Below are 16,226 nucleotides of genomic sequence, written 5' to 3'. Positions count from 1 at the left end.
GTGGAGGAGGAAAGGTGAAGGAAACCCCGTGAAGGCCAAAGTTTGGTTGTCTGCGAGGAAGGTGTTGGCCACGGTGTTTTGGGACTGGAGGGGGATCCTACTGGTGGATTTCTTACACGAACGTCGGACCATCAACGCACCCTACTACTGTGGCCTCCTGGATCAAGTTAAGGTGCAGTATTGATGCAAACGACGAGGCTGTCCCATCCGCCAGGTCTTGTTCCTCCACGACAATGCAAGACCCAGCCCAGACCTTTCACCATGTGATTTTCACCTGTTCGGACCCTTCAAAGAAGCACTTGGGGGCGAGCGATTTGCGACCAATGATCAGGTGGAAACCTTTGTGTGCAACTGGTTGGCTACCCACCCAGCTTCATTCTACGAGAACGGCATCAAGAACCTACCACAACGTTGGGGAAAATGTATCACTAAGGGCGGAGACTACGTAGAAAAATAGGATGTGGCAATGTCTCTGTTTCCTTCAATAAATTTTGTTTTTCCGCACAAGGCTCGTTCATATTTGATTCACCCTCGTAAAATAGGGGTTTCACTCTGATATAATAATAATAATCGGAATCACCCAGATCCTTTAAATTGTTGATATACTTATGTGTGTGGATAGTGAGGTTGAAATAGATAAAAATATCTGCTTGTACCCTTTAATTTTTGGAAAGTTCACCTTGAAACCTGGGTATTATACTTGAATTTTATCATGGGCATAGAGTGGCTATCTTGTAATTATGTGAATAATTTATGAACCATTCTCTCACCCTTGGGATCTCCAGACTATCTCCCCCTTAGTTCCAAACTGAGCAATCTCCACATCTGAGATATTTACAATTACCAAAAAGTAATCAATAGACTTATTCATGCCAATCCCTGCTGAAATATAATATTAACTTATTACCTTCACGGCTTCCAAGTAATAATATAAGCCTTCAATGAAGCTAAAAAAAGTGCACAAATTCGTTGAATTCAGGGTGGTAGACATTCAATTAATACCAATGTACGAAAGACAAAATGTGATGCCTTACTTCTGCACTTATACTAAATAAAATTAAAGTGATATTCAATTTATTACAAATATTGCATAAAAACACAATATTTCAATAACAATTCAACATACTGCTCGGTCTTTACGTTGATTCAAGTGCAGTAATGTTTCACAACAGATTGTTTAACCCATGGCTAGTACTGGAAATCACAATAATGTCCACTAGAAAACTCATCAGTTCATTTTAACCCATCCGCTTACCTAGTCGTCGAATCGACGGCCTGACTGGACGTTTGCTTCCCATACCTAGTCGTCGAATCGACGGGTTCCCGATTTTCATCATGTAGTTCCTTTTTCATTCAATAGATGGCAGAGGTTGTATGATCTTTCAAATCTATGACGTGTATGTTTGTGCTGCTAAGTTTTTCATACCATTTCAAGCGTGTTTTGTTCAGTAATTTCTCATGTAAACAAACCTTCATTTGTTACGTCTTGCAAACATGTTGCATAAGAATGTTGTAGATGATTCTGCAATTGAAAAGTTGCTTTTCGATAGCGATGAAAAGGAAAATGTGGATTTTGGAAGGGGAGATGAACACGGGGGTTCATTTTATGTTAGTGAAATTGAAGAATGTAGTGAAAGTGAGGAAGAGGTGGCTGTGGCAGGAAAAATATAAAAGGTTGAGGAATGGAAATGGAATGCAATGATATGTGTGATCAAATTTATTAGGTGAGTTTCTAATTATCTTTCAAGTAAACTGCATATGTGCATACTTATTACTATACTTCCACTTCAATATATAAAATTTTCACATAAATTGCTTGGATAGTTTAAACAATACTTGACATTTTGTCTTGCTGTGCAACCTTCACGGGAGATAGCCAAATTTAAATGGTATTTCATGGTAAAAAAATTGGCATTTAAATGGTAAGCGGATGGGTTAAGAGCCATTATTTTGAAATTCGAACGAAGTGAGATAGTTGTATTTTTTGATTGGCTTCATTTTTTTATATGTTGAAGTAGGTCATGAGAAATGAATATTGTGCAATTTTTAGACCTTGAAAATTTTTCCCTCCCCTGTAGAAAATGTCAAAGTTCAAGGTCAGACCGCTAATTTTTAAAGAGAAATGAAACATGGGTAAGTTCTGAGTGCTGTATCTTTGGAAATCAACAACATCCCAAACTTTTTTTTTTGATATACTGTTAATATAAAACTGTTTGCTTATATACATTCAATTGTTTTTGATGGGACATTGTTGCTTTCCACTGTTATGCGGCAACAAAGAGGGCATTTTCCTGTTTTCAGCCCTTAATATCTTGGTTAAGCAACAGTACCCCAAAGATTTGTTTACTGGGCATTGAAGCTCACTATTAGGGCAAGCTACCTGATATAGCACTTTACTGGGATATTAATGCTGTTAGCAAATATAAACCTTTGAATATTTGTAGCGATTTTCGGCATTTTCTATTTATATCCTTTTAATATTTACTGAAAAATCATTACATTATCAACCCTGAAGTGTTGTTTTGCGTTATTACGCTCATATTACAAAATGAAAGTGAGATAGTTGCTGGATCTCTCAATAGATAGCAGCACGTATCTCGTTGTAGATTTAAAATTAATGTGTCATGCTATCTGCCGCTTCAGTTGACACACAGTGCAAACACAATGATCCTGAAAGCCAGACGTTGAAAGACTTCGTTCGCGTATAGCAGCTAGCGTTGCCGTGATTCGGCAGTTTCTTGTAAGCAGCAGGAAGTATTACGTAATGGTGCAGAACTTAACTACCATTATCGAGTTGGGCAAGGACATTTTTGACTGCGAAATTGCGATAGTTATTGACAGTGAATAACGTTAGGAAGGTTATAAATTGCATGATACTCATTGTAATTAAAAAGGGGAGAAAAGATTAATTCATCGTCCAAGTTCCAGAGTTGTGGAAAGTGAAGAAACTACAATCTCGTGGTAATTCTTAATGGTACGAGGTCAGTTTCTACAAATGGTTCTTTACTTCAATTTACATGTCCAGGAAAAAAGTTACGTGACCACTGTTTTGAGAAGGAGGGCCATGATGAAAGACTACAAGAATTCGCAAAATGGAAAGAAGCTGCAAAAATAAGGTATGAAAATGATTATTGTTATTAGTGCCGCTAGTGACGTAGCATAAAAGTTAACCTCTACCCCCCTTTTCACTTGTGCGTTGTTCACATTGATGTGTACCTTTTCTAAAAGTGGATCTACTAGTGCATAAAAAGAACGTAATGTTCTTTGGATTGTGAATTACGCTACTTTGATACACAGTATTTAGTTACGTACTTTCTGCTTACCAAAATTGCCACAATAATTTTGACTAAATCGAAGCAACTAAACTAATGTTATAACAATCTGCTAGTTGTACTCTAAGAGAGAGAAATGCGCATAAAGTGTGCAAATGAAACCAACATCACGTCGATGAACTTATAGCTAATCGCAACGACCAGTTTGGATGTGCTTCTTCGCTAGCACAATTTGTATTATTCTCTGAATATTCTCAATGAACCTTCACTATTGAGCATCTATAGACAAAGTACGTTAAGGTTAGTCTTTAAAAAGGTGAAAGCACATGAATTTTAATGGTAGTTAATGAAAAGAGATAATGCTGAATGTTTCTTGTAATTAAGAGTGCAGTGCAATAGTAAAATGAGCGTAGATCGCCATATAGGTTATTTACTGGCCAAAACTTCTTCACAAAATTGTAAATAATAATTTAATGGAACTTCATGCTTAAAAATGGTTATTGTTGGGGGCTGTTGTATCTTGATATGACGGTACATTCTTGGTTGCCATTGTAACGTTGTATAAATGAATTACATTAGAAAAGACAGGATACATATTTGTAAATTAAAATAATCAAATCTATAAATTGTAATCTCACAAGAGGACATTGAAATGCGCAAAAAACTTGCGTAATGTTGAAGATATATATATATTGCTGTTAAACCAAAGACTAGTTTTTTTTCAAATTCTGCAATTTATAAAACGTTTGAGTCCTGTTATTTTCATGTGCAAAATTGTTAGTGATTGAGGCAAAAATAAAACACGAAACTACAATTGAATAAATTGGTTACTTTGTTGAAAATAAATTGTCCCGTATTGTTATTTCAACACAAATGTTAGCTTCACCATTGATAAGTTGTATATGTAGAAAAGTAGAATTACTAGGGGTGGTGGTAATTGTACAAGTGATTTAAACTTATGTTTGCAGGCTGCCTTGGATTATCTCGCATTCTGGAAAACTTAGCACGATAGTTGTTTTCAGGACAACATATGTTTTTGCCCCACCCCTTTTTTGTATTTCTGACACACAATATCTTGATAGGTCCCAGCATATACATTTAATGCTTTTACTAACTGAAGTTATTTAATAACTTTGAGGTGCTGTGAACTACGCAGCAAATACCTCATAATCTTTACGATTTTGTACGTTCTAATATTTTGCCTCGTTTTGTTTTCTTAATTTTTGGGTAGCAATCGTTTGTAAGTAAATCAAATTAGAACATTACATACTCAAAAATTGCAAAATCCGTATCTTTAGAATTAGGCCTATCTCAAAACAGCATCAAGGTAAAAATACACTAAGTACGCCAACTTGTAGGTCAATATATATACTAACACCTGGATATTAAAAAAACTTTGGGGCCTCGTCCCATTTTCGAGAAAATAATTTTTTAAATATTAGGAAATGTCAATGTAAATGATCACACTTCCTCCCCTATCAGAAAGTGGAACAGACCATTCCCCTACTTTTCTTTGTTCCAAATGGAACAGCCCATGTCTTGACAAGTTGTGGGACAGTTTTCGATTTTCTTTCTTTGATGGATAGCATAGTGGTAACGTCGCATCTTTACAATCAAGGGATCCCGGTTTTGATGCAAGGTTGAGGTACAAGTTGTTCGGATCCAATTTTAAACTGCAAGGAGCCAGTCCTGATTAGCTTTCCTGTGAATAAAGAGGGCTTAAAAACAAAGCTCTATATACAGTGGCGTACCAAGGACTTTCGAAAGGGGGGGAGGAGCTATACATTTTTTAGTAGGCAGCTATCTATTTGACATATTTTCCTACCTTTCACATTCTTTTTACTGGGCTAAAATGGGGTTATTATCCCCCCCTTTATGCACGCCACTGTCTATATTGCAATAAGAGTATGTTTGTAAACGATTCTGTAATATTGTACCAAATAAAACATAACTTTCTTGTTATACATAACTTGAGATTTCGAAAATAAACCAATTTCAATTCAGGTAAGCCAAAGAGTGGACCTTCGTGATGGAGTGGTTACCACAGCAATCCACGATGCCAGGGGTCCCGGGTTCGAATCCTGGTCTGGGGATTATTGATTGTTCTTTGTGAGTGTCACTTCATCGATTTCATAATGTCATCACTCACCCTCCTTGCCATGATTAGTAAAAAACATATCATGCCGAAGGCATGACTAATATTCCGGGACCCTGGGTGCCATAGTCCGATAGTCTAATCATTTCATAAAAAGGGCCCGAGTATGAAAGAAGCTGGAAAGAGCTTCTTTCAAGCAAATAGCTCGGGAGAATATTTCTACAAACAGACAGTATCTGAAATCTATCGCGTGCACAGTCGGTGCCTCGGAATTATACAAGTTGTTGAACTAAGAAAGTTATGGCGTGAATAGTTATTGCCTCAGACTTAAAGTCGGATTACCGAATGTTACAAAAGGAGTTACAGCGAGGAGTAGTACACTATCGGAAAGGAGCTTTATTTCAGGAGAGTTCATCAGAGTTTCATCAACGAACCAGCGAGTCGATCGTCACTTCAAGATCTACAGGTAACAACAAACGTTCCTACAATCCTTGTCTATCATTCTCTCACACCCCTGCCAGACCAGTCAATTGTAGTGTTTAAAGTTAATCGTGAGTGTAGTTTTTCTTTCATGGAGCTAGCCCCCTTGCATGGTTAAGTGTAGACACAGCTCTTATGATTCCTCTTACGATACACCTCTCGCAGCCAATTAACTTCGAATATCAGGCTTCACATAGGCTATCAACGATCCCGAAAGATAAACAAACTCTTGTTTGTATGTGGTTGAGGTTGCAGGCCTTTTTCTTTCATTCATTTCCACCCGAGAAATGTATGACTAATTTTTCGTGTTTATTTTTGCCCCTGAGCTTTAACACGTTCTCTCCGTTTACGACCTAACTTAACCTTCTATTATTTTTACCGCTCCCAGTTAACTTCAATATTAATTTCGCATTTTTGCATCTTTTTCAAACCTCCCTTGTTTTTTTTATTGGATTTTAACTCGCGTTCATTTTGATGACATGGTCCCCTAGCCAAGTGTCGCCACCTGTTCGATGACCAACTTAAACGAGTAATCGTGCCGAAATGCTCCCCGCTGTAACTTCTAGTACTTTGGTTCATGCCCCTAGCCTGTCCACAATGGCTTTCCTGGTTTTGTGACCCCCCCCCTCCCCTATGCTCGAAGGCCTCCAGTTTAATGGAATGGTCGGGGAGGAAGTCACACGCTTCCTTGACCGCGTAGACAGCTTTGCAACGCTTAATGAATGGACTGACGTCAAAAAGTTGCGAATGGTTTCTGCTTTTCTGGCAGGTTCAGCGCTTCATTGGTTTGAAGGCTGGAAAGCTGTACAGGTAGATGAAGCAGTGACCTACGATTATTTTAAGACCCAGTGCTCGACGAGTTTACAGACTCTGCCGTTAAATTGCAGCTGAAAGAGAAAATCGATGTCGCCTCCACACGGACGTCGAATCTGTCACGGAGTATATTCGCGACAAGCAACTAATGTTGCACCGTCTCGATCCCAACATGCCCACGGCCAAAGTTATCAAACACTTGACCAGGAGCCTCCAACAGGAATTTATGCGCAAGACGTACAGGCGAGACTACGCTTCCGTCCCAGACTTTTTACGGGATTTAAAAGAAGTCGAGAAGCTTCAGTTCCTTATAAGAAAACATAAGGCTCAGAAGCTTTTGTCCGACACTAATAAAGATTCCCTGCTGCGCCAGATGGGGGACCTTCACGTGCGGAGTCCCAGGAATCTCGTGTTTCAAGACAGCGTGGAGCTGGCTCAGGACACCCCGGACCTAGAACAGTAAGTCGCAGCCCTTCAAGCTGAGCTTGCCTCGGTCAAGCATAAATACGAAGGGAACTCGAAACCGATACCTCCGTCTATTGAGACCGGTCTCGCAGAATAGTTAAAGAACTTGTCTCGTAGGATCGATGCACTGTCCAGTGCTTCTCCCAGCCAGCAGCTGCCTGGTGTAGGGAGGCACGATGATTTTTATTTTTTTCCACCCCCTATAACTCCCGCGCCCAGTCCTCTAAAGGTTCTTTTTATAACCAAGGCCAGTTTCGCCCGCAGTTCAACGATTGTAACAGGTCTTCCCGACATGACCCCAGACAGCAGTGGCTGGGCGGAAATTCACGTTTCCACCCCCACGTTTTCAATAATCATCGCCGCGAGTGGAGCAAGGGGAACGCCGAGACGGAATTCCGTGTTCTTGAGGTTCTTACCCCCATCACACAGCCGATGTTTGCCAGGCCAGGGAAAATAATTTAAAACGGCCACTAGCGACCAGGGGAAGAGACGTGCCAACACCCCCAGTTGTTAACTGTCTATCCGTTCAGATGTTCCCAAACGCAGAGTTGGTATCAATTAGCATATTGCAGGCAGGTAAACTGTATAATTTCATTCTTGATACGGGTTCTATGATTTTGGTAATTGGTGCCAAGGACGTTCCAACCAGTGTACCATGTTTTCAGATTCCCAGAATTATCTCAATCTGTTCAGTGGACACGCGATAATAAAATAAATATCTTGAAATGAAATATCAACAGTATGAAAAATATCACAGAGTAATTAGCCCAAAAAAGCAATTGTAAATAAAAAAAATCAACCAGTCTTCATCTTGTACCAATTGCATGATAAGCATGAAAGTAAACATACGATTTTCAGGCTCCAAATTGGTCAATGCCTAACGCCACAGTGCACATAAAGGTAGTGTTCCATCGTTGGGATAAAAATTATGTGATGTTACTGAAACTTACTTACATTGTTGGTGCCAACATTCCAGAAATTATCAAACACATGTGTCATTTCCAATTTGTCAGATTGCCTAATTTTGACACAAGTTTGACATTAGTGTTGATGCGTCACTGTTTCTGTTCATATGGCACCAAACTGCCAACAAGTAGCCTATTTTCGATTTTTTTTTTACTACGTCCATTTTTCTTTGTGAAATGAAAAATGAGCAGATGGATTTTGGAAATTTATTGGAAAAATGTTATTGAAAATTCAACACAGACAAATTATGCTCTGCATATAACAGGGTTACAAAAATCATGTGACAAAGAGGTGTAAAAAATACTTTCGTTCTGTGCACCAAATTATGAAGTAATGAGCATAGGTATGGGCCAAAGTGTCAGAAACATGGTTCAGACTAAACCAGCTCTTCTGGTAGAAAAGGGACATACTGGGTTATCTTCCACAAGTCCACGGCATAAAGAGCAATCATATTTTTTTTTAAATTTAAAAAAAAAGTACATACATTTACTTCAGATTTAATGTACACATTTTGCTTAAATACGTGTATTTGTATTGAATTGAGTGAGATTAACAAGAAATAAGCACCATACAGAAGAATCGGTGAACATATTAATTTCTGTTATCATATCAGTATGGTAAAGTTCATTCCTTTACAAAATCAATTTTCAATTTATGCCATAAGATTTTTTTTAGAAATAAAAAAAAACATTCTTTGCCTTAGGCATATGTTATTACTACATCCATTCATTTAAAAAATATATTTTTTATTGATTTGTGGTAAAAGGTAAAGTGTGTATTGCACTGTGCAATGTAAGCATATGGACGTTGTGGAGAGAAGTCCCAACACATTTTAAATCTCGGCTATACTGGAGGTGAGGTGTGATCAACACCTTGCTCCAACTGCCTCTTCCTCTGTCCCCATATCACAGGCTTCACCATGGATCTCTGAAACTTAAAAAAATTCCATTGGTACCTGAATCATTAATTACTATGCTTACCTAGATCATCATAGATATCATCATCATCATCATCAAACTCTTCATCTGTTATGTCTGGAGATGCAAAATATATGTCATCTGAGAAATCTGGTCTCAAATGCTGCAAACAGAGATTAAGCACGTTGATTTCCAGAAGGGGATTTTTCTCAATGCTGTCTTCATAAAGAACAGCTTCGGTGCCTGTAAACAAAGACAAGCATTAGCAGAAAATTACAGTAAAATGTTGACAAAGTTCAAAGTTAAAATTAATAATTCTTAATTCAGAAATAACTAACCTGCAGAGTGGTTTTATGCAACGGGACATTACTGTTCGTGCTTTTTATAAATGATACGGTGCATGCTGTTTCAAATAGCAAGTCCCTAGCTGTTTCAAATAGCAAAGTCCCTCGTGTGCCAACGATGCAACAATATACAAAGAAATCAATTACATGATTGTTACTTATTACTAGAGGCACATATTTTTGGTAAATAAAAAAGCAAAATTTCGGTACAAAAACTGAGTCAATTTCGGGTTCAAAAGCGGTACATAAAATAAAATATCGGTGTTATAGCGGTGAAAAATTAGATGAAAAGTGGTATATATAAAGACATTTTGGTTTTAAAATTGTGAATATAATCCTAAATTTGATTTAAAAACTACACTTATTCCACAGAATTTACATTTCCCTTCTAATAGCACATTTATGTAGTTATCAGGGTATTAAGTTTATTTCTGTGTAAAGGAGTCCATTTTTACTTCTCCAATATTAACAGCAGAATTAATCAATTTTCTGGGAATTGCATAACTCTCAGGATAATTCAGACCTCAGAAGGTGTCGCATCGGTGAATAAACCCTAAATTTCGTGTTTAAGAGTTGATTTCGCTTTTTGCAGTTCATTTCGCATTATTTCGTGACAAAACATGGTCACAAAATGCATGTCACACCTTTGAAGAACATGAAAAATTAACACTACAATGTGTTTTTTTCAAATTTCGTTTTTTTTGTCAAAAACGAAATATGCATGCCCCTACTTATTACAGAAAGATTTCTATGCCATAGACAAAGGGATGCAAGGCAATAAACTGAAAGTAAATGTAAACAAAACTATTTCAGGGTGGCCACTCTAGGGCCAAGATGAAATTCAAGTATAATTCCTGGTTTTCAAGGTGAACTTTCCAAAGATTCAAATAAGCAAGCAGATGCTTTCAACCTTACATATTACTGCCTATCACCATCTGTACACATAATCACACAAATATAAAAAAATATAAAGGGTGTGATTCCAATGTATCCAAAAATTACAATTAAATTCAAACGGTATATACATTTCAAATATTTAAAGTGTAGAGTTTACATTTGCCATTTCACTTGCTCAGACTCGAAATATATCTACAAGCTCAAGTCACAAATGTTACAGGATATATTAATCTACGAAAAATTGTTAATTGTACAGTATTGTGCAAATTAGTTGGGACAAAGAGATAAACGGGTGCTAACACTGAAGTATGAACATTGTATTTTTTCTTTACAGGGAAACTACAGATACACAAACTATTTTGCAATGTTTGTTTGTTTTACAGTTAAATTGAAGTTCAAGACTATGTTATTTTCATTTTAGTAGGAGATATGACCTCCTTTAGCTTTAATAACATCTTTCACTCTTTCACACATGGAATCAATTAGTTTCATGCACATGTCCTTCACTTCTGCTTCCCGATGCCATAATTTGAGGACACTCTGAATCATCATAATTTTTGTAGAGCAGTTCATTTTGCGTATACGAGCCTTGAGAATTTTCTATTTGGGCTGTAGCCAAATCCTGCTGAAACACTCCGTCACCACCAGGAAACTTTCTATGTATTGTTGGAATCAGTTTCCTCCGCAGCATATCGATGTACTTCTGGCTATTCATCATTCCTTGAACGAGATGGGCTACAGCCTACACCTCCAAGATCACAAAAGGGTTCTTCACCCAAGAAAACTGACAGTGCTGGACTGGCCTGGTAATTCGCCAGACTTAAACCCTATAGAAAATTTGTGGGCCATTCTCAAGGCTCGTATACGCAAAATGGACTGCTCTACAAAATTAAAATGATTCAGTGTGTCCTCAAATTGTGGCATCAGGAAGCAGAAGTGAAGGACATGTGCATGAAACTAATTGATTCCATGTGTGAAAGAGTGAAAGATGTTATTAAAGCTAAAGGAGGTCATATCTCCTATTAAAATGAAAATAACATAGTCTTGAACTTCGATTTAACTGTAAAACAAAAAAAAAAACATTGCAACAAAGTTTGTGTATCTGTAGTTTCCCTGTAAAGAAAAAATACAATGTTCATACTTCAATGTTAGCACTCGTTTATCTCTTTGTCCCAACTAATTTGCACAATAGTGTATAAGAATTTCAAACTCAAATTTAACTAATCAATTTCAAGATATCTAATCTTGCAATAATCTTCCATCTATCAGATAGATTGTTCTGCAAAGGACACTAACAAATGAAACAGATTAAGAGAATTCGATTTTATTTTCCATACAGTATTTTTCCTTCCTCAATAAAAATAAAAGCTAAACTGTGAAAAATTTTATTAAATTTAATAAAAGTTGAAATTTTACATGTCTACGGAGACAAATCCATGCAGAATCCACACATAATTCCCAGAGCCAATAATTCGCACATAATTCCCGGAATTCCCGGTGAGTAGCCACTCTGAATTTGTATACCAGGAAACAATACAGTGGAACCTCGATTTTACGTTTTTCAGGGCACTGAGGTAAAAAAAAACAACTTAAAATGCAGGAAATTGTAAAATTGAGGAAAATTTTATAATATTTTGCTATGTTGGGACCACCAAGATACATGTACAGTGGAACCCCGATTTTACGTTCCTGGAATTTGCATTTTCCCGCATTATACATTCAATCCTGATGGTATCAACACAGCAAAATGTTATAAAACTTTGCTCGATTTTACATTTTCCTGCATTTTAAGTTTTTCTGGCTTGGTCCCTTAAAAAAATAAGGCCAATCAAACTGCGGAGTTTGGTGACAAATACAGGGGGAACAGAAAATGATGTTAGATCAAGAATTAGGAAAGCAAATGTGGCATTTATTCAGCTATATAAAGTTTGGAAAGCCAGAGAAATTTCAATAAGAACTAAGCTGCGAATTTTTAGAACTAATGTGAAGTCAGTTCTCCTTTATGGATGTGAAACTTGGAAAGTAACAAAGAAAATTACTAAAGACCTACAGACATTCATAAACAGATGCCTAAGGAAACTTCTGGGAATATATTGGCCAGATATTATTTCAAATGAAGATCTATGGAAACGTACGCAAGAGGAACCGGTGGCAATACAGATCAAAAGAAGAACGTGGAAGTGGATTGGCCACACATTGAGGAAAGATCCATCGGCAATAGAGAGACAAGCATTGAGCTGGAATCCACAACGACAACGTAGGAGAGGAAGGCCAAGAATGAGTTGGAGAAGGACAATAGAGCAAGAAATATGGGAAGCAGGAAAGACCTGGAACGAGATAAGGAAGATGGCTGGAAACAGAGTCCGTTGGCGATGCTTCGTTGAGGCCCTACGCTCCGTAGCGGAGTAACAGGAAATAAGTCAAGTAAGTCAAGTCCCTTAAAAAACATAAGAGGTTCTACTGTATAATATGGGAAAATGTAAAATAGAGGAACATAAAATTGGGGTTTCACTGTACACAGTCTATTCAATTTACAATGAGTGAGTACAATGTAGACAATATCAACAAACCTGGGTGTTACATATGACACTAAGCTTAAATTTAAACCAGATTTACATGCAACTTTTAAAAAAGCAACATCTATTGTGGGAAACCTGACACAAAGATGGGAAGCAAGAAAGCAATCAGTAATTTGGAACTTTTCATCTTCCTGTATACCATTATGTTTAAATTGTCCTTAGAATATTCCTGTCAAATATGGCATCCATTAAATTTCAAAAGAAATGTGTATGTTGCTAACTTAAAATGTTCATGAACGTTTTGTAGATTTATAATAATTTTAAAATTTATTATGTTTATTATTAACTCAAATTATGTCACCTTGAATGTAGAAGAAATATATTCGGTCATCAGTTTATAGAAAATATCTTAGCAGGTATAATAATGTAAAGCACATATGGAAAAATTACATACAAAAGTGTTTCAGTATAACATCAGAAGACATCATAATGTAATTGCAAGCACAATTATGAAATTAACTCTAGGATGTATATACTGTTAACACTACATGAGGTAAATGTCCCAGTGTATAGGAATTAAATCCGACAATAATGTAGGCTACTCTAAGAATCATATTCTTCAATTTCATTCTTATTAAAATTTCTAACTTAGGTATTGACTCTGCATTATCATAAGCTCCTTTTATGTAGCTAACTAACTCTGTAAAATAGTTCTTTGCATGTAGGTCAAATACACAGTGTTGTATTAAGGCGCGGCTGGACTTTGGCCGACATCACAACAGCCATTTTGTAAAATTCCTTCTAGACCATCCATGTGAATCTTTGTGTGGTTTGCCGTCGTTGTCTGTATATTACCAATAGTTTAATAGACTTACGTAACCACAAAACTACTGAAAATACCTAAGCAACAGCAGAAGAAAACTACGCGAAGATTCACATGAATGCTCTAGAACCGAGTTTTAAGGTGTACCGTATTTACGCGTGTATAGTGCGCACCCTGTTTTTTTATGGGTAAAAGTTACAAAAAATTATATCTTGTATATAATGCGCAGTACAATCCAGTTTCAAGAAATGGCTTTCTTAGTAGTACGTCGTAAAGCTGTTGCTATGCTGATCAATAGTAAATAACATCATACCTATTCAATGAGTCACCTGTTGCTGTGTGGACCAAGAGGAGAATATCCTCTTGTGTAAACAATAAGTCATCAACCCATGCCACCTTCCCCCCCTCTCCCTCCACTGTGTTTAGCATCCCAAAGCTTTCACTCTTTAACCACCTTATTTATTCTGTAATAGTAAAAAGCGAGATCAAAATTATGTTATGGATTTGCAGGGATCTATTATTTCTCGCCCAACAAATACTGCTGATATGCATCCCATGTGACGGAAGGTGCATGCTTGAATTTTGCCAGAGTTGCACTGCTTTTCTTGGTGTCGCAGAACATTACAAAGTGAAAAATCGTGTGAAATGGACTTCAAAATTTTATATGTGGTTTTTATCATTCCTTCTTTACTTTTTCTAAAACAACTTCAAAATATATACTTCTTCTGTGACTAATGTAACATTTATACAAGGCACATTCAGGATATTCCAAATAGCAGTTAGCCGCACAAGATTTCTTCCATTAAGGAATTTACACCACACTCCATATATAATTATTTGGCCAGTAATACATTTTAATTATTATCTTAGGTTTTCTTTCATCCAAAGCACCATAGAAATCAGAACGTTCTTCATTTTGTGATGAACTTATTTCAACCGCATTTCACATTAATGTCATTACCTTGAATGGAATAGTGTTGCCATATTCAGAAACTGCAGGATTTAAGCTTTACAACGATATATAACATGATAGGATTCAGTAAATATGAAAAATCAATGCAAGTGTCCCAAAATCATGGAATGACCTTGTAGAGTTTCACATTGGCTGTCCAAATTATTCTGTGCAAAATATGCACCACAGTTTTTGGAAGTAAAAATTTTGTTAAAAAGTGCGCATTATACATGAGTAAATACGGTAAATCTGTTCACAACACTTAAATAAATACATTTTAATTCAATTCCAATTATTCACTTAAGGTTTCACATAATGCAGAGTTTAATCATGAACCTGGTCAAGTGACTTTGTCTGAATCTCTAGTACTGAGTGTTGAAAACTAACCTCCAATAGTGAGTTTGAGCTTGAGAGGCCTTGTCCTAAGTTTCACAGACTCCAGAGCAGCTTTCAAGGTAACCTCGCTGACAAGATCGCAGCCGCTGAAATCAAACTCCTCCAAATCAGTGCAAGACGACACTATCCTGGAAACAGAAAAGGAATGCAATTACCACCCAAGCAAAGGAGGTACATTGTATCTAAAGATATTGACTGCTCGCATGCACGAAACTTCCTTTTACAGATTCCGATATTGGCTCCAATTTGTCAATTCCATACATAACAAATTGCAACATCAGATGCATACTACACACGATGATTTTTGTGTGTTGTTATTGAGAATAAAAAAAAAAGAATATTGAAGAAGTCCGATGTCTGTCATCCCGTTAACACTCGTGGCCATCTCCACCCCTTTCCATGTGTTTAAATTTTGATATTATTTGTGCATCAAGGACAACAAAATATGGCACTGAACCACGCTTCTCTCTCCTATCTTGCAGGGATGGGACAGATTAATCGGTAAAATTACAGATTATTTTACCAAAAGAATTTTTTCGGTAGAATATCGGTATCGGTAAAATTTATATCAGTACTTTATCGGTATTGGCCAAAATTTTGTATTGGTCCATCCCTACTATTTTGATATACTGTCACTGTCACATAAGCAATAAGTTCTAAACATGCATAATTCTGTAAATAATTGAATTTCTTCTTTAGGGTTGAGGGTATTGAACTTTGAACCAATACAGGGTTCCCAATTATTTTGCAAAACCAATTTCCATTTTTTCTAAGCACTTTTAACCTTTGACAGATGGCTGATCCACATACAGTGGAAGACTTGACTTTACGTTCCTGCAATTTACAAATGTCCTGCTTAATACATTTGGCCTAAAGATCGCATTAAATAATAGGTAATTTACCTTAATCTTACATATACCGTAACCCCCGACTTCCTGCTTTACACATTTTCCTAACTGTGACAATTCATAAAATTGGCCACAAGGTTGACTCCATGACTTCTCTCTTTCCTTCTACATTCCCTTGCTTTTGTAGTAGTTTCATTCACTGAAAGACCTTGAACTTCCAGTGAGAAAGGCTTTTCGTGGGAAAGGAGGGAGATAAGAGGTATGGCTCACTGGGGGATCCACAAGCTGCGTCTCATATTTCTCTTGACAAATAGTAAAGGAAAAAAAAATTACATTCCCTGTCAGGTAGAAATCAACTGACTCTTCCCTATTTTGATTGGAGAACAAACACGCTGATCAACAGTTGCTAAATGCTGCTTTCCTTGGGATTTGAACACTA

The 16,226-nt window shown here is 36.9% G+C and overlaps 1 protein-coding gene across 1 annotated transcript in view; it reads right to left on the bottom strand.

Moving 5' to 3' along the window:
* LOC145985093 (uncharacterized) overlaps window positions 1-16,226 on the bottom strand; it is an 87,073-nt gene that overhangs the window by 3,400 nt on the left and 67,447 nt on the right. Inside the window, exons 9-10 of the mRNA XM_083118688.1 lie at window positions 14,931-15,067; window positions 9,072-9,251 (exon numbers count right to left, since the gene is read on the bottom strand). Of these exons, the coding sequence (XP_082974814.1) occupies window positions 9,072-9,251; window positions 14,931-15,067 (317 nt within the window). The remainder of the gene's footprint in view (window positions 1-9,071; window positions 9,252-14,930; window positions 15,068-16,226) is intronic.

This window comes from Lepisma saccharinum, chromosome 3 (assembly GCF_977018435.1).
Source record: "Lepisma saccharinum chromosome 3, izLepSacc3.1, whole genome shotgun sequence".
In the NCBI taxonomy this organism is placed as follows: Eukaryota; Metazoa; Arthropoda; class Insecta; order Zygentoma; family Lepismatidae; genus Lepisma; species Lepisma saccharinum.
Note: the sequence above shows the minus strand (reverse complement) of the source record. Positions and strands in the feature narration are given on the sequence as shown.